The sequence below is a fragment of the Chelon labrosus genome, assembly GCF_963514085.1.
Source record: "Chelon labrosus genome assembly, chromosome: 4".
Classification (NCBI taxonomy): Eukaryota; Metazoa; Chordata; class Actinopteri; order Mugiliformes; family Mugilidae; genus Chelon; species Chelon labrosus.
Window position 1 is genome coordinate 27808775 of NC_140340.1, and position 27642 is coordinate 27836416.

Below are 27642 nucleotides of genomic sequence, written 5' to 3' on the forward strand. Positions count from 1 at the left end.
TGCATTCCTTTCTGGCTCTTAACAGTTTAAATTTTTCTTTTTTAAGAGAAAAAAAATACAAGTTTATCTACCTAAATAAATTCCAGGCATTAAAATCGGACACCAAAGCGATGCCCGTGCCTAACATTAACACTGCTGCAAATGCAAGGAAGGTAAGAGTCAGTTCAGGTTAGCTAGCCTTGTTTAGCTAGCTAGCAAAGTTATGACGTACGTCCCAGAAACTCAACAACTAAAAGTAAAAAGTACCGTTAAAGCGATAATATACTGCTAACTGCACAACTAACATTTAGTTGGTTGTCATTTGTCGTCACGCAGGGCTCAAATGTTCAAAAGGTACCTGGTGCGAAATCAACCAAGGCTGCAAATAAGAAGAAGGTTGGTGAACGTTAAATCAAACCAGAAAGAAGTCGTTTCCAGTTTTAGAACTACAATCATCCTAACATGATGTAGTTTCCCATTTATTCGAGACGTAAATGTATCTTCTGTATATGACTTTGCAGGATGAGGAAGAGGCTGTGGATACGGGTGATGGATGGGACGACTGGTCTCATGGGAAAGGCCCCATTAAGCCTGCAGATCAACTAGAGCTCACTGAATCTGTAAGTGAAGGATGGGGACATTGTTCAACTTTGTCAACCTCGCTAGCTGAATTAAAGGAATGTTCTTCATTTTATTTTCTTAATGAGTTGTTATTCAATTTAATTCATGTCAGTCAACACCTCTGCCAATTGCTTCTTGCTTCTCTGCTTTATCTATAATCATGACTAGGAGCTGAAAGAGGAAATCACAAGGATTCTGACTGCAAACAACCCTCATGCGCCTCAAAATATTGTTCGCTACAGCTTCAAGGTAAATAAATTATGTGCAGGTCTATAAATTAATATAACTGTACTGTAAGCGTCGCTGCAATAACATTGATATACTAATTCTGTAGATTGTGCTGAAGCTTTACTGTCAACCCGTAACTAAACTACACTAGCTTTTTTTCTCTCCCTTTTATTTCACATTTTTATTTTTTTTCTTAAAGGAGCGTTCCTACAAGCCTACCAGTGCTGTGGATCAGATGGCTGTTCACTTTGTGTTAGAGGGCAGCCTCCTTTATCAAGACTCTGATGATTCTCGCAGGCTAAGGGACAAAGAGGGTCTCCCTGAAGGTAGAAACGGAAACATGCTACAATACAATACCTTCCTATGTTTACAGAGCACAGTAGCACTTTGTTATTTACAAATTCAGAACTAAGCATGTAGTTATATTTTGTCCTCTGGTGTAGTACATTTTTGCAGCCACAAGATGTCACTTTTTACTTGTTCCAAAAAATTTAACCAGTGTCCACAGTTGGCATATAAAATATGATGTATTCATTTTCTGCACTGTAATATTATGATCAAATTTCTCTGATGTGTCCAGAGAGTGCGACAGTTGACACCAGAGCAGAGACTGATGAGGAGAAAACAGGAACCCCGGTAAAATTAAATGTTGTTAAACTGAAATCAGACCACTGGTTTGTGTGTGTCAAAGCCTAAGACAAGATTTTAACTTGAGCTACAAACCTCTCTTTGACTTTTCCATAGGCTGCACCTGTAGAAGATGTAGGGGAGGTGGAGGAAGCTGGGGAGGTGGAGGAAGCTGGAGAGGAGGACAGACCAGACAGTGTTGCATCCAAAACCGACAAGAAAGAGCCGAAAGTCACTAATCAGTTCAACTTCAGTGAGAGGGCCTCCCAGACTCTCAATAATCCACTGAGGGTAAGAAGGAGTAGCATAGTCCGTTTTCTGCATAATGGTTGAGATATTAAATATTTACAAATGGCAAGTTTTAATATTGAAGTGCTTGAAAAGCACAGTATTGATGGGTATACTGAAATATTCACAGCCTCAAAAGTTTCAGTGAAGTCATTTTTATTTCCCTGCAGGAAAGGAGCTGTCAGACCGAACCTCCTCCACGCAGCAACTTCTCTGCCACTGCTAATCAGGTACTGGACTCCCTGATAGTTGAAAGATATGTTTACGCCAGGTTTGTTTTCATACTGTTGTGCATCGGTGAATGTTTGTGCTCACATGCGATGACTGTAATAACTCTGCTCTCTTGGCAGTGGGAGATTTATGATGCGTACCTGGAAGAGCTGCAAAAACAAGAAAAAAATAAAGAGAAGCAGAAAGCAACACCATCAAAGAAAGATAACGACAAAAGCAAGAAGAAGATGATGCTGACGGAGACTCAGGTGAATTGATTTAATATAACGTTGCATGCCATGCATAAATTATCATGTATTGTGTGTGGCAGGCAGATCATAGTGTGGTATCATCACATACTTCTTGACTAAACTCAATCGTTGATTGTCTTCTTATGCTATGATAATTTTATAATGAATCATAATTAATTAATCAAAAATATAGCCATGTTATATGTACAGTAGGTTATTGTTTTCATCCAATATTTGGCATGTTTCTGTTGCAGAGTGATGACATATCCAAAGTGGGCAAGGCGTCCAAGATCTTTGAACGAATGGTCAATCAGAATACATTTGATGACGTTGCACAGGGTGTGTTTCATTAAATGTAGCAAGTTTCAACATTTCATAATCAAGGAAACATATTCTCTATCCTCTGACTGTCCTCTTTTCATGCCCTTCAGATTTTAAATATTTTGAGGACGCCTCTGATGAGTTCAGGGACCAGGAGGGCACTCTTCTCCCCTTGTGGAAGTTCCAATATGACAAAGCCAAAAGACTATCTGTCACTGCCCTCTGCTGGTAGGTCAGCTCTTTAACTCTTGCTAACCTTTCCTCAAAATGTTGATTGTATTTCATTCATTTTTAAAACCCTGCTGCTGTTATGAATCAGGGAACATGACTGGTTTTGTCACGTGTCGTTAACAGGAATAACAAATATCAGGACCTGTTTGCAGTGGGAATGGGATCATGTAAGTACAAAGGATTGTGAGGAGTTGTAAAACATTTGACAGACAATTTGAAATATGTGCTGCAAAAATATGTGAGTTATCATGAATTTAATTAATTAATTAGAATCCTCCAATCAGTCAGTCATTGTGTTCCTCTTCTGCCCAGATGACTTCAGTAAACAAGGTTGTGGCATGCTTGCCTTCTACTCACTGAAAAACTCTGCATTCCCGGAGTACATCTACACCACCAGTTCTGGCATCCTCTGCCTCGACATCCATGAGCAACATTCCTACCTGGTGGCAGTGGGCTTCTATGATGGCTGTGTGGCTGTCTACAACTTGAAGGAGGAGGGGCAGGAGCCTCTTTTCAAGAGTACAGCTAAGACTGGCAAGCACACAGACCCTGTCTGGCAGGTGAGAGTAGGGGACATAGCAGACATTGATAGGGTGCTGAAAGAGTAGGGTGTATGTGTTGTTCGACTTAAATTCAGCCACTCCACATCTGCTATTTGTTTCCAAGTTTTGCCATTTTTACATCTGTCCCAACCGTTTAGTTTTGAGTGGAGTGGACTAATACATTGTAAACATTAATTTGCAGTGATGCTGAGTTGTAATACTACCCTCATAGATGATGCAGAATAGAGGAAATGTCACATGAATGTACCTACTTTGTTCCCCATTTGTCCAAATACATTTCAAGTGCATGTATTCAGATTAATTTTTTTATTTATATTATTTTCATTCAGGTGCGCTGGCAGAGTGATGACATGGACAACAACCACAATTTTTATTCTGTTGCATCTGATGGCCGTGTTGTGTCCTGGACACTGGTCAAGGTTAGTTGAAGAAATACATTTATTTTTAGGCATTAGTTCAAGTCTGTGTGTTTGTTCACATTTTTAGTTATTTGTGTGTTTGTTGCCATCGACACTTGAGTATATCTGCAGCTGTGTGTTTGTATGGTTCCAGAATGAACTGGTTTTTACGGACATTATCAGACTGTCAGTGAATGGGGCCATCTCTGAGGGACCAGAAAGCGCACAGCCACCTAGCAGTGGTGAGGCTTTACTCTTTATTTTACATTCTTTATCTCGTGTGTGCTGTTATCTTTTGTAAATGTAAAAGAATGTTCATATTTAACAGATTATTGATTATACAAAATACTGTTCTCTGCCCAATATACAGTATGAGGCTAGTGTCTGTAACAGTGTGTGTCTAATTTAATTGTTTGTTGCCTCTCGTACACAGCCTGCGGAACATCATTTGACTTCCATAAACAGATTGACTACCTGTTCCTGGTTGGCACTGAGGAGGGGAAGATACACAAGGTATGTCTGAAGGATTTCACTGAGCTGGTTTTGCTGGAGGTCACTTTTAATATCACATCACACCTGCTGACCCGTGATGTACATACATCAGCAAGTATAATGTCCAGTGAGGAAGGAAGTCACAGCATGACTTGTGATACCTTCAACACAGGCAAATCAGTGACACACTATACAGTATATGTTTTAATCAGGCAATGTGTCATTCACCTAATTGGAATCCATTACTGTATCAATTTTAAATGTATTCTTGAACATACAGGCAGCTGTGAATATTAGCCAATGGGCTGGATAATTACATGTGTCTTCATTTCATCATGCACAATCTGATTACCTCCAGCAGTGGGGTTGAGGGACATTACTTTGTCATCTTTCATTTGAAATATAGCCAATCCAAAGTACATGTGCTGTCATTAACCTGCATCTTGGTTCAAAAGTATGGGTCATGAAGTACGTCTGCAGCATTTCTCTGTCGCCTATTCGTTTTCCCTCTCTCTCTGTGTTTCCCCAGTCACACTTACAGTCACAACATACATTCACAAGTGCTGTGCAGACATAGAAAAGAGCTGAGGTCACATGGGGCACACGGACCCAGCTTAAAGTAGGAGAGTTAAAGTTGCTTTCAAGTAGGAGAGTAAAACTGCCTGCGTGTGGGTATTCAGTAGTTGATATGATTGCCGGTCAAAGCTTATCGTTTCAGCGCAGCCTTAAAACTTTCATCAGATAATTCCATAATTAGACAAATGCTGTATGTTCTAAATTCATACACTGTGCTACATGTGCAATGTATTTATGTTGATAGTGCACTATTAAAGCAGGTAATGTACATTATTATCTAATTGTTTGATTTTACATCTTTATATTAAACAAATTTTTCTTCTGCAAAATTGGCTTGCTGGATCCTCCTGTCCACAAATGGCTCCCTTCTATAATACTAAAACCAAGGTCATGCTCATTTAGTTTATTAGAATCACCTCTGAAAATTCATTTCAAAACGTTGCAGATGTTGTTCAGCAAAGCCTTCGACCTAAAGTGTGTTGTTTCTGTACCATCCTAAGTGACATTAGGATCGTCTTGGGGCTCTAAAATGTCTCCCAGCATCTGCTCTGAAAAATGGAAGCTCATTTTGTTTGTGGTGCACTTACAGCGATCCTGCTGGGGTTGCACTGCAGACGGTAAACAAGAGAGAAATTGTCCATTAATAGTGCTTCTGTGTGTGTGTTGGTTTGTGTGTGATTGTCCGTATGTGTCCATGAGGCCCATTGGGGGCCCTCATTAAGCATTTAATGTGTCTTTTTAAGCAGGGGCATTCTCTGTCCTCTACGGACAGCTGGTAGTTTTTGGCTTTCCCCCTTCCTTCTTTTCTTCCTCGTGTTCCTATTACTGCAGGATACTCATAAAAGTCTTATCATTAGTACTTACTGTGCCCTCTTTTTACTGATTTAATTGCATAGAAGTGTTTAAACAGCTCAGTGACTAATGCACACATCTTCAAAAGTGGCTGATCTTTATAAAATTAAACATAGTGCTGGAGGGGAGTCTATCACACATGGCCAGAAAAAGAAGCAAGATTATGGGTGTTGAGGTTCATTCCAGGCTGCTCCAACTGTAGCATATCACACAAATGTGACCCCCCCCCCCCAACCTCAATTCACATACAGACTGGTGCACATGCCTTTGGGGGATAGTGTTTAAAAATGAATGTTCATTCATTCATTCATTCATCTTCTGTACCCGCTTATTCCTGTTAAGGGTCGCGGGGTCTGCTGGAGCCTATCCCAGCTGTCATTGGGCGAGAGGCGGGGGAAAACCCTGGACAGGTCACCAGTCTATCGCAGGGCTAACACAGAGAGACACAAAATAGAATGTATTATCAATAAATTATTACATTTTATCTTCATGAACCAATTTTTAAAAAGGTTAAAACAAGAACTCATTTATTCCGCTAGCTGATCCTAACTGATGTCTTCTCAGTGTTGCACTTGCCAAATTTAAGCTAAGGTCCAGTACTAAAGAGCTTCACTGTCATCTAGAAACACATTAAACCATATAGAGGAGCTGTGCCACTGTTTAATATGTTGTACTTGGCACATAAACAGTGTTTTCTGGAGAAATTGAAGGTAGCAACTTGTTCAACTCAATTTCATCTTTTGACGTACTGTATTATCATATTTTAGTCATTTGGAGGGATGATAATGGGAACCCCATTTTCCTACCTTAGGATTTCTCACCTAGAAAATTGTAAATACACCTCTTTGGAAATACCTCTCAGTCACTGCATTTTGTATTGTAATCACACTCTTTTGAAAATAATTTTGATAGGATGTAGAGAGTAGAGAGATGACTCACACCTCTAAAACATCCTTACTCACCTCCCTCTCCAAGCAGACTTGCTGACAGACACAATCCCAGTATGTGTGATAAAATATGCTCTGTCTGTCACCTCAAGCGTCAGGAGCACTGAAACCTCGGGAGAGGACAGACTAAGAATCTTTCACCTAGCCGCAGGTCAACAATCAAACTGTCAGCCCTTGGAAAAGCAACCGCTGTCCCCACAGCCCATAAAGCTGTTTTTATCTGGGAATGTCTACTTAATATATCCCCGCAGTCCATCTCTGCTGTGGCTTTGCTACTTTAGTGAAACCATGTTCTTACAACGGCCAACCTGGGGAATTTAATATTGAATCACCATGCATTGCTGGTGTACAGGTTTGAAAGTAGCAAGCATATTGTACTTTTAGCTTTACTGCAATGAGAGGGTTCAGCACTAAACATTTCCATCAGCTGTCAATGGAAAACTGTGCCAAGGTACTGTATATAGACGTAATGTAATTTATGGTTTACTACAAGTCAAAACCTCATGTTTAATTATCATCAAAACTATTTCTGTAGTGCTGGAGGGAGATTTGTCACATCATGATGATGTTACCAGAGCTAGGTACTTTAGGCTTGGATGCTCTAATTTTTAAACACAACAGAAACACAACGCTTGTTACACTGTATTACAAACTGGAGACACCACTGGGGTTTAAAACAGTGTTACTGAGTTGCTTTATAGAAAGCATGGGACAGTTTTGGCGCTTGTTGCTTCTAAAGTGACTAAAAGGTAAAGAAGTCCCTGCTTCTGCTGCTTAAACTCTGAACACACCTCATTAGATAAATGCCAAATAGTTTTACTTAAAAAACAAAATAATTGCTGGGAATTCGAAAAACACAGATATAAAAGATTTTTTATTGTCTTTTTCTTTTCTTTTCATTTGACTGGGCCTCTTTCTCCTCAGTCCAGTTATTCGTTGATTTCTGTAAATGTTGACTTACTGTGCAATCTGAACACCAACAACAATGACTGATCTTACTCACCTTACTCACCTTTTTGCTATAGAGTGCATTACAACTACTGTCCACTGTTTTATTTTTGTGTCTGAATTCTTACTGTGTTCACTGTTTTAATTCAATTCAATTTACTTTTGTTATTTATATAGCATCAATAACAATACAAATTGTCTCAAGACGTTCTACAAAACCCGCCGTGAAACCTGAGATTCCCTGAGCAATCGCTAAGGCGACAGTGGCAAAACAACCTTTTAACAGGAAGAAACCTTCATCACAATCCAGCTCATATGGGGGGAACAATCAGCTTGAGGCCAGCCATGTAGAGAAGGAAAAAGAGAGAGAGAGAAGAGAGCAGCAGGAGGAATGAGATAAACATCTGCCAAAGATACATACAGTACATGTTACTAAAGCATACATATAGAATCTGATCATGATACAAATACAAGATATAACTGATGATGTTACATGAAAGATTATAAATGAGTATAGACAAAAGCATAGGGGAATACAACTGTTGGTGACAATAGTAATTCTATTAGAGGGGAGTTGGTTGGTATAATGATTGAAAGGGGAGGGAAAGGGAGATGGGGAGAAGGACACACAGCTATTAACATGCAAAATAGTGGTATCACACAAATGCATGAGCAGTAAGAGAGAAGAAATGAGATAAAAAAAATTAGAGGATAGCAGCTCTGTGCAAGAGAGAGGAAAGCAGAGGACAGGCGCTCAGTACATCATCCCTTGGCAGCCAAGGCCTATAGCAGCATAACTAAGGGATGGTTCAGTGTCACCTCAGCCGGTCCTAAATATAAGCTTTGTCTAAAACTCTTAAGCCTAACCTTAAAAGTGGAGAGGGTGTCTGCCTCCCGAACCCAATCAGGGCGCTGGTTCCATAAGAGAGTGCCGTGGTAGCGCAAGGTTCTACCTCCCATATTTTACAGTGGGAGGGGAAAAAAGATTAGTATGTACACTACTGTTTGCTGACACCCTGAGAATCCACATTTTATAGTTTAGATTTTATGTTAAAATGATTGTAGAATGGCTCAGCAGCTGATGTTAAGTGCAGTAAGTCTTCAAAGTCGCAATTTGTCAAATGTGTGAACAAGTGTGTGATTTTGTGTGTTTTCACAACTGTTAAACTAGCAATACCGTTGCTTTCTTGCAAACTGTTGTTTTACATGTCCCTTTATTAAACCTTTAATTTATGGTTTGGTAAAAGCACATAGTCACATTTATTTAAAAAAAAAAAAAAAAAAAGTGGGTCACCAGCATTATGTTAAAAATATTGACTTCTGTTAAAAAAAAGTCTTTGCCTTTATCCCCTAGTGTTCCAAGACTTACTCGAGCCAGTTCCTGGAGACGTATGAAGCCCACAGCATGGCAGTGGACTCTGTCAAGTGGAACCGTTTCCATCCAGAGGTTTTCATCTCTTGCAGTTCAGACTGGACTGTCAAGATCTGGGACCATACCATCAAGTAAGAGTCAAGCAACCTGATAGAGTGAAAGAGGAAATACTTGCATCTGCTGTAGAGATAGCAGAATTTTCACTCTATACACTATATATTTTACCACAGTTACAAAAGTTCTCAATATATTTTTTCTTTTTATTAGAACTTTGTCAGACAAATGCGACTTCCATTGGTACTTCTACATGTGTTAATCAATCAATCAAAAACAACAGTGTGCCCATAACAAACAGGGTACTGTTACAGTCATGCTCGCAGAGACTGGGTCTCCACCTCTGTCATTGCTGGCTTAACTGGTTTAGACACAGTTGAGTGTTTGCGTGGGAAGCTGTTGAGAGATCATGTAGTTGTTGCTGTGTTGGTGACTCCAACAGGATGTCTAGAGTGTGTTTGCAGAGGTGGTAGGTGGTATCCCTGGTGAAATACGTATTTTCTCTGTCTCTTTGTGAAACTCAACAGTGGGTAAAAAGAACTAGCTTAACATCTTGTATACCTTCACATGTATTGGTGTCAAAGAAGATGTACAAACAGTAAAAGTGTTGGAGATTCAAGTCGGTAGGTGAGTAGTTAATTTCAGACGTTGCTGCAGATTTTCTTAACATGTCTCAGTTGCCCTGTTAACACAAACCGAATTAACTTTAAATGCAACATTGTAACATATTATGTCAATTAGTCTTCAATCGAAAAAAAATATACCGTAAAACTCGGAATATAAGCCGCACCGGTATATAAGCCGCAGTCTATTTTTTAGGGCCTCAAACTGGGAAAACAAGGTTTTCTATTGCTATTTGTTAATAAAACATTACACATGTTATTTCAACACTGTTTCCATTTATTTTAATTTGAAACATTCAAAACATAACCTATTCAGCAGGTTTACTTTTCAGATTGCAGTTTTTCAGTTAACTTCTTAAGTAAACAGTAGTACAACATCTAAACCATGAGCTTAAATTAACTTAAACATTCTTTAACCAAGTACCTTAAACTCATTTTCTCTTTTTTTAATAACAAGACTGTTTACCTTATTACATTGTGGAGGCTGTAGCTATAAATGCTTACTAAAATCCCAAAAACTCTTCCTCAGAATCGTCACTGTGTCCAAACATTGTGACCAAGTCATCATAGCGCTCTGCCAGCAGATTCACATCACTGTCCTCCGACTCGGCGTTAGTCCCAGTTCCAGAGTCAAACAGAGCGTCGTCCTCGGTGCCATCCAGTCGGTTCGAAATTGAGCATTTCAGGAAGGCCCGTGTTATAAGCTCTGAGGGAATGTCCTCCCAGCTGTCTTTTACCCACCCGCACACTGTGGCCAGTGCGGGTCTCTTCAGATTACCCCGCGGTGTGAATGCGTGATCATCTCTTTGAAGCCAATCCACCCATTTCTGCCGAATCCGGTCTTTGAATGGTTTGTTCACTCCGACGTCCAGAGGTTGCAAAATCCCGGTCATCCCGCCAGGAATGATCGCCACATCTGTTTTCATGGTCTTAAGCTGTTCGCGCACAGACTTGTGTAAATGACCTCTGAATGCATCCATCACCAGAAGCGCCTTTTTCTTTAGAAGTCCACCGGGTCTTCTCCCCCAGACAGTTTTAATCCAGTCAATCATGCCCTGAGATAAAAAATTGAATAAAATGATATTATTTTTTTCATAAAAAAAAAATTTAAAAGCACAGCGCAAAGACATGGTTTAAAACAAACTAATAACCTACCGTTTCCTCCATCCATCCTTTCTTATGCACTCGTACACAGACACCTGCCGGCATGCGCTCTTTGGGAGCCGTCTTCCTTTTGAAGATGATGAGTGGCTGTAGTTTGGTGCCATCAGCGCAACATGACAAAACAACAGTGAAATGTGATTTCTCGTGTCCCGACGTCTTGATCTGCACTGTTTTTTCGCCTCGGTTATTGACGGTGCGGTCGGGCGGCATATCAAAGCACATCGGCACCTCGTCCATGTTTCCAATTTGGCCGAGTGCATATGAATTCTGCCGGCGCATTTTAATAATGAATCGCTGGAACGTTATCATTTTTTCTTCATAGTCCATCGGCATCTTTTGTGAGATGCGAGTTCTTCTTCGAAGGGACAGTGCTTTTCTTTTCATGAACCTGTCACACCAGCTGAGGCCACCACGGAAATCAGTCTCATCCAACTCTTTCGCTACCTCTATTGCTTTCATCCGAATCATGTTTTTTGACACGGGGACTAGTTTGCTTCTTTGCTCAGCGATCCACTCAAAAACGGCATCTTCCACCCGTGGCCACAGACATTTTCTCCCTCTGTTAGCTTTCTTAGTTTTCACCATGACTTCAAGTTTAGCTTTGTTTCTCCGCCACTCACGAACCTGTTTCTCATCAACATTAAACTCTCTCCCCGCGTGGCGATTTCCATTCTGTTCCGCAAACTCCACAACGTGGAGTTTTTGGGCTGCCGTGTAGCTCTTTCTTGTAATTTTCCCAGGCATGTGTAGTCGTACTGTCGTCGTGTCGGTGTCGTGCATGTGTCTGTGATAAAATGGCGTCTTACGCACACTGGCTGGCTATATGACGGCGCTACGTAGCTACGTAGCGCCATCTTGTGGGTCAAATTTACAATGTCAGCATTTACCCTGGTATATAGGTCGCACCGGTGTATAAGCCGCACCCAACTTTTTAGATGGAAAAAAAAGGAAAAAAAGTGCGGCTTATACACCAAATTTTACGGTAGTTGTGAAAGCACTCTTGTGTCTCCCAGCTAGAAGACGATGTAAGATACATTTGTGATTCACCTCTAATGAGAAGTAAATTAGTTACAGATTAGCAGCTGTAATTTGCAAATTAGCACCACTCATGCTCTTGCACACTTACATTCAGTAAAGAAGGTGACAAGGTAATCATCATTCCTGTAATATTTCCATAAAGTTACAATGTATTTATCTTTATTATCTTCTTTTATTCATCGTGAGCCCAGAATATTTTTTCCTTGTTTATTTGACTAACCCACAGTGACTCCCACTTCTCGTCAGCGCCGGCGGCTTGACTGAATAATGACGGTAATCATCTGCCCATTATGAGAGTCATGGTTTTCAAGTGTGATCTATAACTTGCTAGAGATATAAAACTTATTGTTTCCAGGACAAAACAACATGGATCAAACAAAGTTTCACAAACTTTGTCACACTATTCAGAAGTGTGAAAACTATGTTTTGTTATTTTCCTGAGGCATATATGTGTATGTGTGTGTGTATATATATATATATATATATATATATATACACACACACACACACGTGGCGTACTCCGATGCCACTGTGGGTTCTACAGCAGAGAATCAACCAGAGAGCGATGACGTTTAAGTTGCTTTATTGAGAAACACAACACTTCCACACAACAATCATTGTCATTCGCAGGCTTACACTCGTTTCTACGCTGCCAACAGCTGTGAGTGTGTCTCTCTGCATTGCGTCTGGTCTCTTCCAGGTCCAGCACGCTACTGTGTTAAAAGGACAGAGTGATTAGTCCAACAGGATGCAGGTGTGCCAATCACTCTCACCTGGTGCTGCTCTCCTGAGCCCGGAGATGTGCATCAAGTACATTAAGCATACAAAACATTTGAGAATTTGAACCTGTCTATCACTAGTTTTGATTTTTTTTGACTCTGCAATCACAGAATGTGCTGTGTCATTCTGCTGTAAAACATCTCTCTTAAATTAGATATACAAATATTTCTATACATGTACATGTTATTTATTAAACTGCACATTATTATACATCACAGCAGCACTGAAACACATTGTGTCAGTTTAAGTGCATCTCACAGTGGCCGAGAGAGCTCACCGCATTGCAACTTGAGAAACCGTGCAAATAGACAAAACACAAGCAAATGAGAAAACAGTTTCATCTATGTGACAAAAGGTGCACTGCGAATACGTGATGGGGAGAGTATTAAGAGCAGTTGTGTCAGGATTTTCAGGGTGAGTTAGACCCAAACGCTGGACACCAGGCGATGAGGCAGGAGTTGGAAAACAATGAATTTAATTAAACCAAAAGTAGTGATGTTACGAGACGTGCCGAGGCTTCGAAGCGTGTGTCGAGTAATGGAGGGGGCGTTTCCGCGAAGCGCGTATCGAGGCTTGCTTCATTTAGGGGAGGGGCCGAAAATATTAGGCGCGTTCGACTTCATGCAGATCTGTGCAGATCTGACTTGACGTGATGCATGCTGGGTTGAACAAGTTCATTTTAACCAATCATATGGGTCTATGAGCATGAACAACCCAGCATGCATCACGTCAAGTCAGATCTGCACAGATCTGCATGAAGTCAGAGAACGTCTAATATGGGGAGAAGTTCCACTCTCACTGAACTTCCGGGTTCTGAACTGTTGCAGTTCCACTCTGGTTCCATATGAGGGCGCTCTCAGGACGAGTGCAGAATGAATGGCGGTCTATGGAGCAGTACCCCTCAAAATCCACTTTTCTCAGGATATAATTTTTTGTGCAGTAATTTGAATATTGAATTTGAAAGGAGATGCAAAGAAATTACACATTGCTGGGTGTTAGATTTTTTAGAGTCACTTATTTTGCTTTAAAAAGTATTTTAAAATGTCAATGACGTCATACACATCGTACGACCAGATACTGCTTTACGGCAATCCTTCAGTCACTGCTTTGGTGCTTTCGCGCTCTGTACTTTCTTTTCTCTCGAGGCATGGACAACACAGCTGACACGGGTAAATAATCGTGCTAGAAGAGTTTCTGTTTCGTTGTTTTAAAAGACCGGGCCGAAAAAAAAAAAACTTGGGCGAAAAAGTCCGTCTTAACATTCTGGTCCCGCTTCGGATGCCACGATGCCGTCAAGCGGGATCTGGTCGTAATCAGTCCATCACTGACCAATCAGCGTTCATTAGCACAATGCTAGCGTGTTATGGGCAACAACAACTCAACCTGTAAGAAAACGAAAGGACATAAGTTCTCGTTCATTCAACTTTTGACCTATAACCCATGTTGAACTTGCAAAACCTACAATCAAATCTGAGATTTCTCTACGACAATCGGGTGAAAGAGACACATTTAGCCGTTTAGCTCCATAGAGTCCCATCAGAGAACGTCTAATATGGGGAGAAGTTCCACTCTCACTGAACTTCCGGGTTCTGAACTGTTGCAGTTCCACTCTGGTTCCATATGAGGGCGCTCTCAGGACGAGTGCAGAATGAATGGCGGTCTATGGAGCAGTACCCCTCAAAATCCACTTTTCTCAGGATATAATTTTTTGTGCAGTAATTTGAATATTGAATTTGAAAGGAGATGCAAAGAAATTACACATTGCTGGGTGTTAGATTTTTTAGAGTCACTTATTTTGCTTTAAAAAGTATTTTAAAATGTCAATGACGTCATACACATCGTACGAACAGATACTGCTTTACGGCAATCCTTCAGTCACTGCTTTGGTGCTTTCGCGCTCTGTACTTTCTTTTCTCTCGAGGCATGGACAACACAGCTGACACGGGTAAATAATCGTGCTAGAAGAGTTTCTGTTTCGTTGTTTTAAAAGACCGGGCCGAAAAAAAAAAACTTAGGCGAAAAAGTCCGTCTTAACATTCTGGTCCCGCTTCGGATGCCACGATGCCGTCAAGCGGGATCTGGTCGTAATCAGTCCATCACTGACCAATCAGCGTTCATTAGCACAATGCTAGCGTGTTATGGGCAACAACAACTCAACCTGTAAGAAAACGAAAGGACATAAGTTCTCGTTCATTCAACTTTTGACCTATAACCCATGTTGAACTTGCAAAACCTACAATCAAATCTGAGATTTCTCTACGACAATCGGGTGAAAGAGACACATTTAGCCGTTTAGCTCCATAGAGTCCCATTCATGTTGCACTCATGGCGATCGCCCCCAGTGGAAATCTGGTGGAACTGCAACCAAAATTCGTTACAATGGGACTTAATAGAGAGTGGGAAGGCTCTCCGTAGACGGGCTCTGGTCCCATTCATGTTGCACTCATGGCGATCGCCCCCAGTGGAAATCTGGTGGAACTGCAACCAAAATTCGTTACAATGGGACTTAATAGAGAGTGGGAAGGCTCTCCGTAGACGGGCTCTGATGAAGTCGAACGCGCCTAATGACGTCCGAAGCCTCGCTACCCGGCTGTACCACGTGACTGCTTCAGCAATATAAACCCCTCGGGGTTTTTGATACAGAGTTGCGGTCAATTCAGAGTTTGGATAGAGTTTTGATAGTTTGGATACTAGAGTTTGGATAGCGTTTATGTAGTTTGGAGATAGTTTGGAGAGTTTAGGGAGAGAGAGATATGGTTTGAAGATTTAGGAGAGTGAGGAGAGAGAGATAGGTAAGAGGATAGAGCCAGCTAGGAAGAGACATATTCAGTGCCCTCTTCCTAGTTCCACAAGCACTTTCACTTTCCTCTGCTTGCTTAAGCCCATGTCATTTGCCTAAAGTGACAGAAAAACATTACACAACCTGCCATATCATATGATACTACCATTTTGGGAAAATTTACACACAGAATACATTCACAAAATATTTTATTATACATATATATATATATGATAATTTAAGTAGAGAAATTATTTGGTCATACATTTTTTTGTAATTCATAGTCATTCCCAAGAGCCATTACAGACACAAAAATTCAATGCGTCACACAGCATGTTAAGAGCTACAGGTGCCTGTGATTATACACCTGGCCAGTAGGTGGTTTCGTGTGCACAGGAAGCTTCGAGAGATGAACCCTTTCTCGAACCAATTGGCGCAAGTGGTTCGATGCCTCATGAGGCTTCATCTCACCATCACTAACCAAAAGTAAAACAAAGGCGCTGAATAAGGTAGGAGATTCAAAAACAAAAATCAAAACCTTCAAAAAGACAAGAACGTAACATGACAAGACTAGGGCTTGAAAATACACAGGGAAACAGTAGAAAACAGTATGACACGACAGAGGACAAAGTAAAAGGCAGGATATACACAAGGGTAGGGGAGACACAGGTGAAAACAATCAGGGCGGGGCAGACAATTACACAGGTGGGAAATCACAGGACAGGAAGAAGGCAAGACAGGAAACAAGGAAAAACTTAACAAAATAAAACAGGAAACTCAAAAACATGAAACATGAATGAAACTCAAAACATGAACACAGGAAATCAAAATGCAGAACCTTGACAAGTTGACTTTGCATTCAGATTTGTTTCTATTGCCAATATTAATATGACTAATATTACTAATTGCATTCAATTTGTGTAGTTTTGAAATAAAATATACACTGAAATATACACCAATCAGGCATAAGATTACAACCACCTTCCTAATATTGTGTAGGTCTCCCTTGTGCCTCCAAAACAGTTGTGACTCATTAGAGAGTGGACATGGGCCTTCTGAGGGTGTCCTGGTGTCAGAACAGAATGTTCTTAGTGGGGGCCTTTGGGTCCTGTGGGTTGAGGGGAGGGGTCTCTGTGGATCAGGCTTGTTCCAGTGCATTCCACAGGGAATTTTGAAGCCAGGTCGACACCTTTTGATGTTTTTTGAGTTGTTCCTAAAACATTTTTGTGAGTCATTGCTATGGGGTGGGGGTGCCTGGTCTGGTCTAGGTGGGTGGTACATGTCTAAGTAACATCCACACGAATGCCAGGTCCAAAAGTTTCCCAGCAGAACATTGTGTTGTTAAATGCTATTTACTTCTCCTGTCAGTTGTCATAATGTTTTATCAGTGTATGACGATATAGAAGAATATATATGAAAAATAAAAATAATGAAATAGTATAAAGTTTAAACAAACAGGGGATGTGGAGTTAAGGTGTTTGTCTGTGTGATGTGTTTATCTTAGCTTGTGGATGGAGGATATACTGGACACTGAACACAGATGTTTAGATTCTGCTTCTCTTGTAGAATGTGCAGTTGCCCACATACCACAGCGGGAAATTGCTTTCTATATAGATCAAGTCTGCTGATCTGTTCCTTTGTTATCAAAGTTAAAACCGACTGAAAGTTTTTCTCCGTCTCTCTCTTTAACACACACACAGACACACTCCTCTCATTATTTGAAGACTTCCTGTAATTGTCAGGTGGCAGCTCTTAGAAATATCTCATTGCTTCATCTTGCTTCCGGTAGTGTTTCACAAGTTAATAATGTGATGAAACTGCACAAAACTGACTTCATATGTCTGTGTGTTTTTCCAGCACTCCAATGTTCACCTTTGACCTGAATTCAGCCGTTGGAGATGTTGCCTGGTCTCCGTACTCCTCAACTGTATTTGCTGCTGTAACAACAGATGGAAGAGTAAGTCTTTCTGATTATGTTTTCTTAGATTTTTCATACCATGACTTAATAGTTAAGTATTTCTTTATCTTTATTTGGTTGTTTTGCCTTGAAAATATTCAGGTATAATATACAGTGTATGATTTTAATCCAGAATGTTGCATATACAGTGTTTTGTGTTTACAGTGATATCAGTGAAAGGTGATTTTGCAACATCTACACACAAGACAGAAAGTGGAGTTGAGCATTATCAGTGATATAAAAGGGACAATATAATAAAAACACCTGTCAGTATAATGCAGCAAAATGCAGCTTCTTAAATGACTATACAGTTCAATCAACACTTTTTTCACACCAGTTTTTCTTCCACTAAGACTAAAAGTTGTATCACCAGTGTTCTCTATTTTGATATCCTGTCAAAAATACAAGTACATTTGAAATATAAGATATTTTCATGGCTGAAGATGATAGAGGCTGACCAAGAAACCAGTCTCTGTCATATATAAGGGACTTTAGGATGCTTGTCTGAAGGCTACACATCCGTTGTGTACGTCAGATAACATGAGCTTGACACTTGTCTCAAGATGTGAAATACCAAACAGCAGCACAATCTACCACCTGACACCTGCTTGATTATTTTCCTTTTAAATATAGTTATAGACTCAGCTGGCTAAACCCATACTACCTTCAGGCTAAGCCTCAGATTAATGCTGAACAGCCTCAGGCAATCAACTTTGTTCAAGCGCTGTATCTTGTAACAAACGGGCTTCCTGCTCTGCCAGTAGTTATTGATTCTGGCCAAAAGTAATTTCAGTGGATGCTGTGTTGCTTATCTCCACATATTTTTCTAGTATGGCTGCAAGCTGTCCCCATCTGTTTGTCTTCACAGTCTGTGCCACACTTGAAAAGTCCAGAGTGTTGTGTCTGACACATTTCCTGTCCAGTGTGCCAAGTGTAGTCAAGTGAGAGTGACGAAGAGGAAATGAGAGCTGAGCAATTTGAGAGACACCTTATGTGATAGTGTGTGTATGTGTGTTGTGTCGTCCCCGCTGCCAGAATTCAGTCAACACAGACACGAGGCGGGCTGTGGTATGCCCACCATCATTATGCAGATTATTTCACGGCTAAGCATTAGTCTTGAGGAAGTGAGGAAACAACAGATTTCAAAATTGCTTACAAGATGCAACTAGTAGTAAATAAATACATTATTTTAACTGGTTCATTTTGAATATCTTCAACCAAATATATCTAATGAAATTACTTTTCTAGAAAGCATATGAAGTCTCATGTTTTGTTGTAACTTATTCTCTAAAACTAGATCAAAAGCAGTTTTCAGCAGCTATTAAAAAACTCATTAAAAGTTGGTCCATTGGCATACATCTCACAAGCACAATATCCTCTCCTTTCAAAGCAGAAGGAAGGACAAGATTAAAACTGGAGTCGATCAAGGTCAGCGTGGCTGGTCCATTTATTTTCTCGGTGTGAGCTAACTGTTAATTGTTAATTGTCACTGTGCTGTGTCTCCTTTTGTAATTTTGTTTTTACTTTTATTCTTTTCTAATTCTCTTTGTAACATAGGTTTTGGACAGCGTTATATAATTACAATTTCACTTTATCATTTAAATTAATAAATAATATTTTCTACATTCAATCCAAGTTGAGGCTAAACCCTTTCTGACATTTGTTCACTGTCAGATTTTAAAGAACGTCAGAATATGAGCAGATAATCACATTGAGTGGTGCCATCTCAGTGCATGATGTCATTCGGTATAATCTTCCCCAGGATAACAGTCTTCTTGCAGTACATTTGTCGTTTTCTGTGACTGAGTGTCTGATAGAGCTCGAGTGACTCAGCATGAGTTGTGTGCCCCTTGATGTGTTGATGACAACCTGGCCTGCTGCTGCTGCTGCCACGCTGCAAAATGTCAGAGACTCAATTCAATGGCGTACGTGTCTGTGTGAGTGTGTGCGTTCGTACTTGCTTGCGTACGTGTGTTCATAAGGATAATGACTTGCCTGGCAGGCTGAGGTGTAAAATTGACACAGAGTTGTGTGGTGCAAACAAATATCTCTTCGTTCTTTCTGTCCCTGCCTCTCCATCTGAGCTGACTGTTGAGGAAATGAAGTGTCAGGATGACATAATGAGAAGTCGAGACATATCCCCGAGTTATTAGTCTTTAAACCTATATTTGCTCTCTGTGCAGCTCCTCTTAACCTTTTGCGCACGGACTGGCACTAATTTCATTTAAAAAAAAAAAAAAAGTTAAATGTTTAGAAGCTAGAAGAAATCAAAAAATGTTTTATCTCCCTCACTAATTTGGGGGTCATATGAAAATACATCAACTCATTATTGTAAATGTATGTTTGCATGTTTGGTATCATAACCTCCCAGCATTAGTTAAACTATTGAAATTAAAACTATTCAAAGGCATCACAATGTGTGATTGCCTAGTCAGGCTAAGATGGGTTTGGTACACTATAAGCATCATTTTATCACAGTAAAATGTCTTTCTGCTTCAGCTTCTTGCACGAGTTACAGATGTAGTCAGTGTGCACTGTAATCAGCTATGACTAATGTTACATCAGTGCTTATATATGAACAGCAGAAACACTGTAGTTAATGGATGTAATGACAAGAGGTTACAGAAAGTCATACCCTGCTAGAGTATGGTGATGGGTTGCAAATGATGACTGATGCTTTGTGTGGTGCTGATACACACAGACAGTGTTCAGGCACAGTCATCTTTCTGATAGAAGGTGTGGGCTGTGCTTTGCAGCGGACTCGTCTGTTGTCAACAGATTGTCTAACTGCACTTAGGCTGAAAGAAGAATATCTTTTGTCCGGTTCCTTCAGGATGAAGGTGCCTGGAAAATCACAGGTGTCTCGAGCCTTCCAACACACACGCACACACACACACACACACACACACACGGACAGCATTAAATACTCAGTGAATCACCCTGAACGCCACAGACCGTATGTACTTAACTACTTTGGAGTTACAATCTAAAGTCTTACACCCTCAGTCCCAAATAAAGTGGACATTTTTTTTTTCATAAAAGATTTTTATTCACACTTTCACACATTGTTGTGGCAGTGTTGTAACACTGAAATGTCAGTTCCGTTAGAGGGTCAAAACTAAACACATTAACTGATGTGATGACTCTTACTTTTCAGGTTTATGTTTTTGACCTCAGCATCAACAAATATGAAGCCGTCTGCCAACAGACAGTGGTGGCCAAAAAGAAGACCAAGCTGACTCGCATTGAGTTCAATCCCATCTATCCTATCATCATAGTGGGGGATGACCGAGGCTATGTCATCAGCTTTAAACTCTCTCCTAACCTCCGCAAGAAGCCCAAGGTAAGATTCTTAAAAAGTTTGCTGCCTTGTCTTCATAATTGGGTTCCACTGACGCAGCATCTAAATCACAAGTGTCAAACTGATCTCAAGCAGGCCTGACTACTAACATATTAGCATAATAGCCTATAAAATCACAGCTTTTTCCCAAAGAAGTACAAGTACATTATGAAAATGTATACATACATACATACAAACCAATTGTGAACAATCTTAAATTTCTTAAAACCTCTAGTGGACAAATTAGGAATGGGTGGCAGTTTCATTTTACAAAATTGCAGTTAATGTCTTCTGTGTAATTTTTGCACTTTGCAAATTCATCCTGCGGGCCAGATTGAACCCTCTGGCTGGCTGTGTGATCTAAATCTTCTGCCAATGCTGTGTTGCCATTACACTTGGAGAATTTTTTGTTTCCTTTATTGTCCTTCCTTTATATATAATATACAAATACTGTATATCCTGTCTGTAAACAATCTGGATGCATGCCCACACTTTTGCATTATTCATGTCTGAATAATGCACTTGTTCCACATCAATGAAAGCAGAACAGATGATTCCGTCATTGCAGAGAACTCAAGCTTATTTCACTAAATAACAAACCCCCACACCATTGGCATCACTAACAGCATGTTTTTCATTTTTCTCTTGCTCATTTACGCCAGTTAACAATTAGCCACAGAGTCGAGTATTTGTTGTAATTGATTCATCTCAGTAGAAGCGGTAACTGGAAACAGAAGCGGAACAGAGTTGTTGTTTCTTTAATTTTAAAATGATTAAAAAATAGAAATACAATGCTGTAGATTCAAGGGTGTGTGTGGTGAGAGCATGGATCTTTTCCATGGATCTTTCTCTTCTTGTTGCCTGCCAAATAGTGCCCAGGCACAATGGGAGGAAAATAGTTAAAATAAATTTTGCATTCAAAGCAGTTTGTAGCTATACAGTGAAACAAAATTCCACTTTCGTCCACTCACAATTGATGAGTCCCTGAAAGTCTTGCCTTAGATGACAATGGTTAATGAGCTGTGGGGTAATCAGAGCAGTACTTCTAAACACATGAGGAAAACCAATGGCACACTGAGTCACAGCACTTTAATCAGGGCCCATTTAGAGTCATCTCTGCAGCCTCTTCAGCTTTCCTTTGTGTCGTGCATTTAAACTAGAAGAAACTGTAATGACCAGAGTAACATGCATTTATTTTCACAACACGCTTCATTACACATGATATTGTCCCGGCAGGGTGCAACACACATAAACAGTTCTCCTTCTGTGACACACATGACATAGTTTATTTGGATGCAGCATAACAACACATACAATACACACACACACACACTGCTACCCCATTAGCAACCTCAGACTGCAGCCCTAAAGCATACAATTGGGAAATAATTGCTTAGTTCAGCATCGCTGCCAGTGCTCAGGGCATTTTGGAATCTAGTGTGGCAAATAAGCATGAGGCACAAACACCCACAGCAATTTTTTTCAGTAATATGTCTTTGGCATCTCAGCCTAAAACAAGCACAGTGAGCAGAGTGGCCCATTGATATACCCAAAACCATGACACTGTGGCCTTGTAATTGGAACCGTAAAAATAAGTGTGTTGTACTAACCTACTTGATAGACATTCAATAAATCTCAAAAACCAGTCCAGCCTTTTGGTTTTCATACTATAAACTGGTCCAACTTAGCCTCTCGTGTCCTGTTATATTTTGAGCTTGCTAAATGAACTCTCAGTACTCGTGTCGGAAAATAAATTCAGAAATTCTCTGAGCACTTTACACTCTCTTATTCTTTACTCACAACAGTGACTAATGAGATTGTCACTAATGTCAACGAGATGAGGTGCTATACGCTGTTAAGCTGTGCCTATAGAATTGTATGTGGTGGGTTGGTGTATGTGCTCTAATGTAATGTCCCAAAGTGATTCATCTTGATTCTGGTGCGGAGGTGTGTTTTTACATCGTGTGTGAAATGAAAGTGAACAAAATCAGGAACTTTAAATGACCCCTGCCTATGTTGAAACACACTGTTATGTTAGAAGCGTGCAACTTTGATGTGTTCATCTCATGTGTTCTCTTTTCAGCAGCCTCATTCTTTGTTCAAATCACAAGTGGGAGCTCCAGTATAAAAGCAGCCTATTTATCTTTATCGCATCCCAGAATATAACTTACATAATAGCATTCATGTTTGTATTTGTGTGTGGCGCCAGAAAATGAGCAGACACAAAATTCTAGGCCACACAGCAAAGGTGAGAAATTTGTATTCATTACTGTGAATCCAGAGGACGTCTTACAGACAGTACAAGTCTGGCATTTTACTGCTGTGGTAACTAACAAGCTAGGAAAAATAGGATTTGGAAAACAAATCGGAGCGCAGGTTGACATCTTAAGGTTTTTTTTTATTATAGTAATCATTTTAAAAGTTTTATTAATTTTAGGTGTTGGTTTGTGCACAGTCAGCCTTTCTCTCAGCCGTGGAGAAATATTTATTAAACTCCTCGTTGTTGCAGGGATATAATGTTGCCCTGAGATTCATCTTAGGAAACACAGCTGTCTGTTTGGATTAGCCCCTTTGCTGTATCAATTTCAAACTCCCACATAGCTTCACCAAAGTATAAATAAACACTTTATACTTAGCTTAACAGCAGCTAGCTAGTCACATGTAATTTGTACTATCATGTTGTCGGGTGTATTATCCTTTCAGGATTCAAGACAAGTCACTTTGTTCTACATCCATAAAAATAATATATAAAGTAAATTCTATACTGTGGTGTAACTTATCAAGCTTCTACATTTACTGCTAACAGGGTCATATCCTTGTTAGTAAAACTCCTTGTTAATAGTACTGCTATCTATTAGCAGGATATGGGTTCAATGAAAAACTCCAAAATGTAATAATTGAGTGTCTTAGTTGGCATATTTATTGCTCTATCTTGAGATAACAATTAAATAACTCCACAGCAGATATTATGTGAGATCTTAGTAGGAAAAGCAAAGTTGTATGCAGCTTGCTTTATCACTAACAGGACTCACTGGGACTGTAGCTGTAATGCATGTTGCCTCTTAGAATCTAGCAGCCAAACATGATACAGCTAGCGAGGCCATGTTGAATTCTTTAAGTTTTTTTCAAATGCACTGCAGCCCTGCATTTTTCTAGATCTCCTATGTGAAAATGTAATGTGATCAATCAAATGGACATAAACAACCTTCATCGTGCCAGCTCCTTGGTAAAAGATCTGTGTAAAATCCCACTGAGAGTGTGTGTGAGCAGAGCAGGTAAATGTCTGGAGAATGTGCCATGTCCTGCTTCCTGAATACTCAAGCACCACCTTTTACCTAAACCAAACAGAATGAGAGTGAGTTCTGGTTGTGAGAAAACGACTGACTCAGACAATCGCCCGCTGTCTGCTACACGTGTGAAGAGGCGACCCCAGACAATGTCCAGACCTGATTCTCGTGACATTGTTTGGAATTCATGTGGAAAACATTTAAAGTTTTTATTTAGCTTTGTAACTAAAGTTGAACTGGCTTTGATAACGATAGGCCTGTTAAATATCATCTCACAGAGGTCACATTATATGGTTCTTAAGTGACAATGCACTTCTACTACCCACAGGAGGGTCTAATGTGCTCACAACGTAATTTTAGAAGATCTCTTTGAATTTGCTCTTTGCAGTTATGCCCTTTCGGCAGTAACTCCATGTCTTCATAGCACATTTCACAATATGGTGGCCAGAGATTATTATATAATGGAGTAATATAAACACTGCTACTATTGACCTCGCATCAGTTTCAATTTCTGTCTGCTTGTGTTGTCCTCTTGTTAACTGCCTGCCTTCTGGGTGTGTGGTTTCCATCAGTGCTTTGTAAGCAAAAGATCAAGTCATCTTTGCTTTCTCTTAATCTCTCTCTCTGTTATTGTGTGTGTGTGTGTAGGGCAAGAAGGGTCAGGAAATGCCTAAGGGTCCAGAAGTGGAAGTAGCCAAGATGGAGAAGCTCCTGAGTCTGCTGAGGGAACCGGAGCAAAGCACAGTTTAACATGGTTACCTTGGCTTCTCTGCACAACATAGCAATGTGGTACAATCTTTTATTCTCATTCAAGTCCCACTTCTTTGTTCAGTATATGCAGCATATACCATAAATATACCAAGATATGTATATGTTGATTTTATCCCCTGAGGCAACTTAGGATGTTAATAAATTATTCATGTTCTAATAATAACAATATGTTGATACTGCAGTACTTGGTATACATTAACTGGGCAACATTAGAATTCTACTGACTTGGCTGACCTCCTCTGCAGGGATTTATCGAACCCATTCAAAATGTACTGTACAAGTTGATTAAGCTAAAAAGTAAGGGAGGGCAATGCTGTAAGTACGATAAATTAACGTAATAGATGGAGCACTTGTGGACCCCATCCAGACAACTGATCTTGGCTGGCACACGCTGTCCTGGGCACCCGTCCAAGGATGAACTAGTAGCATTTTAATATCCCATTCATAGGGAGAACTTTGCTTTGATTCACAGTGCCATATGTCTTTATTTTGCCTTTGTCTTGACTTCTCTGTGACTTAATGGTCATGTCCTTTAAGGATTACCCAGTACCCTAAAAGTCAACAGGAATTCTCTACCACAGAGCTCCTCTGCCCTTCTCTGCCTCCATGTGAAAACATGCAACAGTGTCTCAATTACATGTCACACCCTACTTCATTTTTACAGGGGTAGTTGAGCTTTAGCAGGCTAATCAATCTTCTTTTTTTTGCAGAAAGTGTATAATACAGTAAATGACTGATGTCATGTGGTAGTAATGACAATGCAGCTGCTGTTATACTGCATTGTTGTTGTTTATGGGTTGCTGTAGATACATGAGTTGTCATTATTTCAGTGTACATTACCTCTTATAATATGTCCAGCGAACATTTTCAACCTTTGGGCACTCCTATGTATGACCAGTTACTTGATCAGTTTGGGATCTAGTGAATTTGGAGGCCAGGTCAGCACCTTGTGCTGTTTTTCACATTTTTTGAGTTGTTCCTAAACTGCTGCTTCCTGCTGGGGATGGCTGCTGCCATCAAGGAGTGTCATTGCTATGGGGTGGTCTATGTGGGTGGTATATGTCTGAGTAACATCCACATGAATGGATTGATCTCAATGGTTTTTTTTAATCTGGTTAAATAAAGGTTATAATAATGCCAGGTCCAAAAGTTTCCCAGCAGAACATTGTATTGTCACAAGATGGTCAATGTTATTCACTTCTCCTCTCAGTGGTCATAATGTTATGCCAGATTGGTGTGTATTCTGAAGCCTTCTCTTTCCTAAATCTTCTATCTAGAAGGCTGTAAAATTTGTCATTCATACCCTTTTGGTGCCATATTATACCTTATGTAGTCTGAAATTGCTACCTGCCAAGGTTAGATGGGTTAGAGGTTATATGGTTAGCTGTTGATCACTTGTGAGGTGGGGAACACAGGCAGTTATTTTATTTTTTATTTTTTTTGGTGACCTGTAGGATTCCTTGGAAGTAATTGCTCTGTATGTGAGTCTTCCTTGATTCAGTTCAGAGTTAGTGGACCCTGACAGACAGTCACAAGCAGATGTCACTGTGAGGGCCGTATTGAAGAGGACAGAAATTTCAACTAAGCCTCTCTAGTCCTTATGTAACACCCTCAGCAAGGCGCTATGCCTCACAGTTCGCTGATATTTATGAGTGACAATGACACACACACTCCACACAGGCTCAAGTCCCTGCTCTCAGCAACAGACTGGCTTTCTTTTTTTTCCCCAGACCACAGTATGAAATAAGAGGATATATTTAGAAAGCTCCAACAACAGGCTAGTCGTTCTTTGTGCACTGAACATTTCTTTCTCTCGGTCTCTTTCTCTCAATGTAACCTGCATCCATCCTTGTGGCCATGTCTTTTTTGAGGCTGTGTCATCCATTTATTCTCATCAGCAATCCCCCATTGCGTTGTCAAACCAAGGACCAGAAGTGACGGCCGTTTAAAAACAGTTTCCTCACTCCACCTCCTTTCATCTTTGTGAGAAACAGCCACTTCTGACATCAGACTGGCAGCTGACTTCAAAAACCCGGAAAGGACAAGCCTTATTATTGCTCGTCTGTCCCAGTGCTCCTTCAATCCCCTCTCCTGTGGAGGAGTATGCTGAGGCCACCGCATGTTGCTACATTTGACTCATCCTCTTGCAGTCAGGAGGTCAACAGGTACTTGTGCTCGTTCATCTGCTGGGTTTCGGCTTCACTTGGAGCCAGTACTGGCAGCCTCTCTGGGCTAGAAGGGACCCTGCAGGCTCGATAAAGGATTAGACAAAGGAGTAGAAGGAGGATGGCAACAAATGTATTGCAGCCGATTGCCACCAACGCTGCAGTCGAGAGTCCTGTTGTGCTTTCTTCAGATTCCATAATTAAGACTGGACTGCAGTGTCCACTGTCAGTCAACTTAAATATAAAGTTTTAAGTTGGTTCCATGATGTCCTCAGGGAAAAGGCAGGTTGATCATCAGCAACATCTTCATTTGAGACTTATCTTACCCATAGGATGATGATAGCTCATGTCCACAGATGGACCTAACTTGTTGTACTCCCACCTTCCCATCTTAGGTGAAAAAATCCTTCAAGTATTGTGACTATACAAGTGGAGTGTCCTTTGCCACAGTGTATTCTATGTGCTGCTGAAAATTTAGATAAGACAACAGCAGTATGTCTCACTGCAGAGATGACTGTTTACTCCTCAAGGCTCTGTTCTTGATAACTTCTTTTGGGTGACGCACCACCACGTCGCCGTACAGATTAGCCTCACAGCACTTTCTTGCAGGGATGATTTCACAATAGTCTGCACTACATCAAAGCACTGCGTCTGATTCCAGTAAATTTGTGCCAGTGTCTGCAAAAGAGGAACAAATTGAACAATTAGGAATAATTGAACACAAGCAGAGTATAAAATGGGGTGTAAGAACAGGCTATGTGTCAGTCAGCCTGCATATCA

The 27642-nt window shown here is 40.4% G+C and overlaps 1 protein-coding gene across 1 annotated transcript; it reads left to right on the forward strand.

Annotated features, from left to right (window-relative positions):
- Positions 1–27642, forward strand: dnai1.2 (dynein, axonemal, intermediate chain 1, paralog 2). The gene is made up of 20 exons (XM_084543318.1): positions 1–152; positions 316–375; positions 501–599; positions 769–849; positions 1028–1154; positions 1409–1464; positions 1573–1746; positions 1914–1973; positions 2094–2222; positions 2459–2543; positions 2636–2753; positions 2880–2923; positions 3069–3316; positions 3649–3738; positions 3872–3959; positions 4151–4230; positions 8887–9035; positions 17200–17299; positions 20457–20642; positions 24575–27642. Exons 1-20 carry the CDS (start codon positions 111–113, stop codon positions 24674–24676), a joined length of 2118 nt encoding a protein of 705 aa, XP_084399444.1. The 5' UTR covers positions 1–110; the 3' UTR covers positions 24677–27642.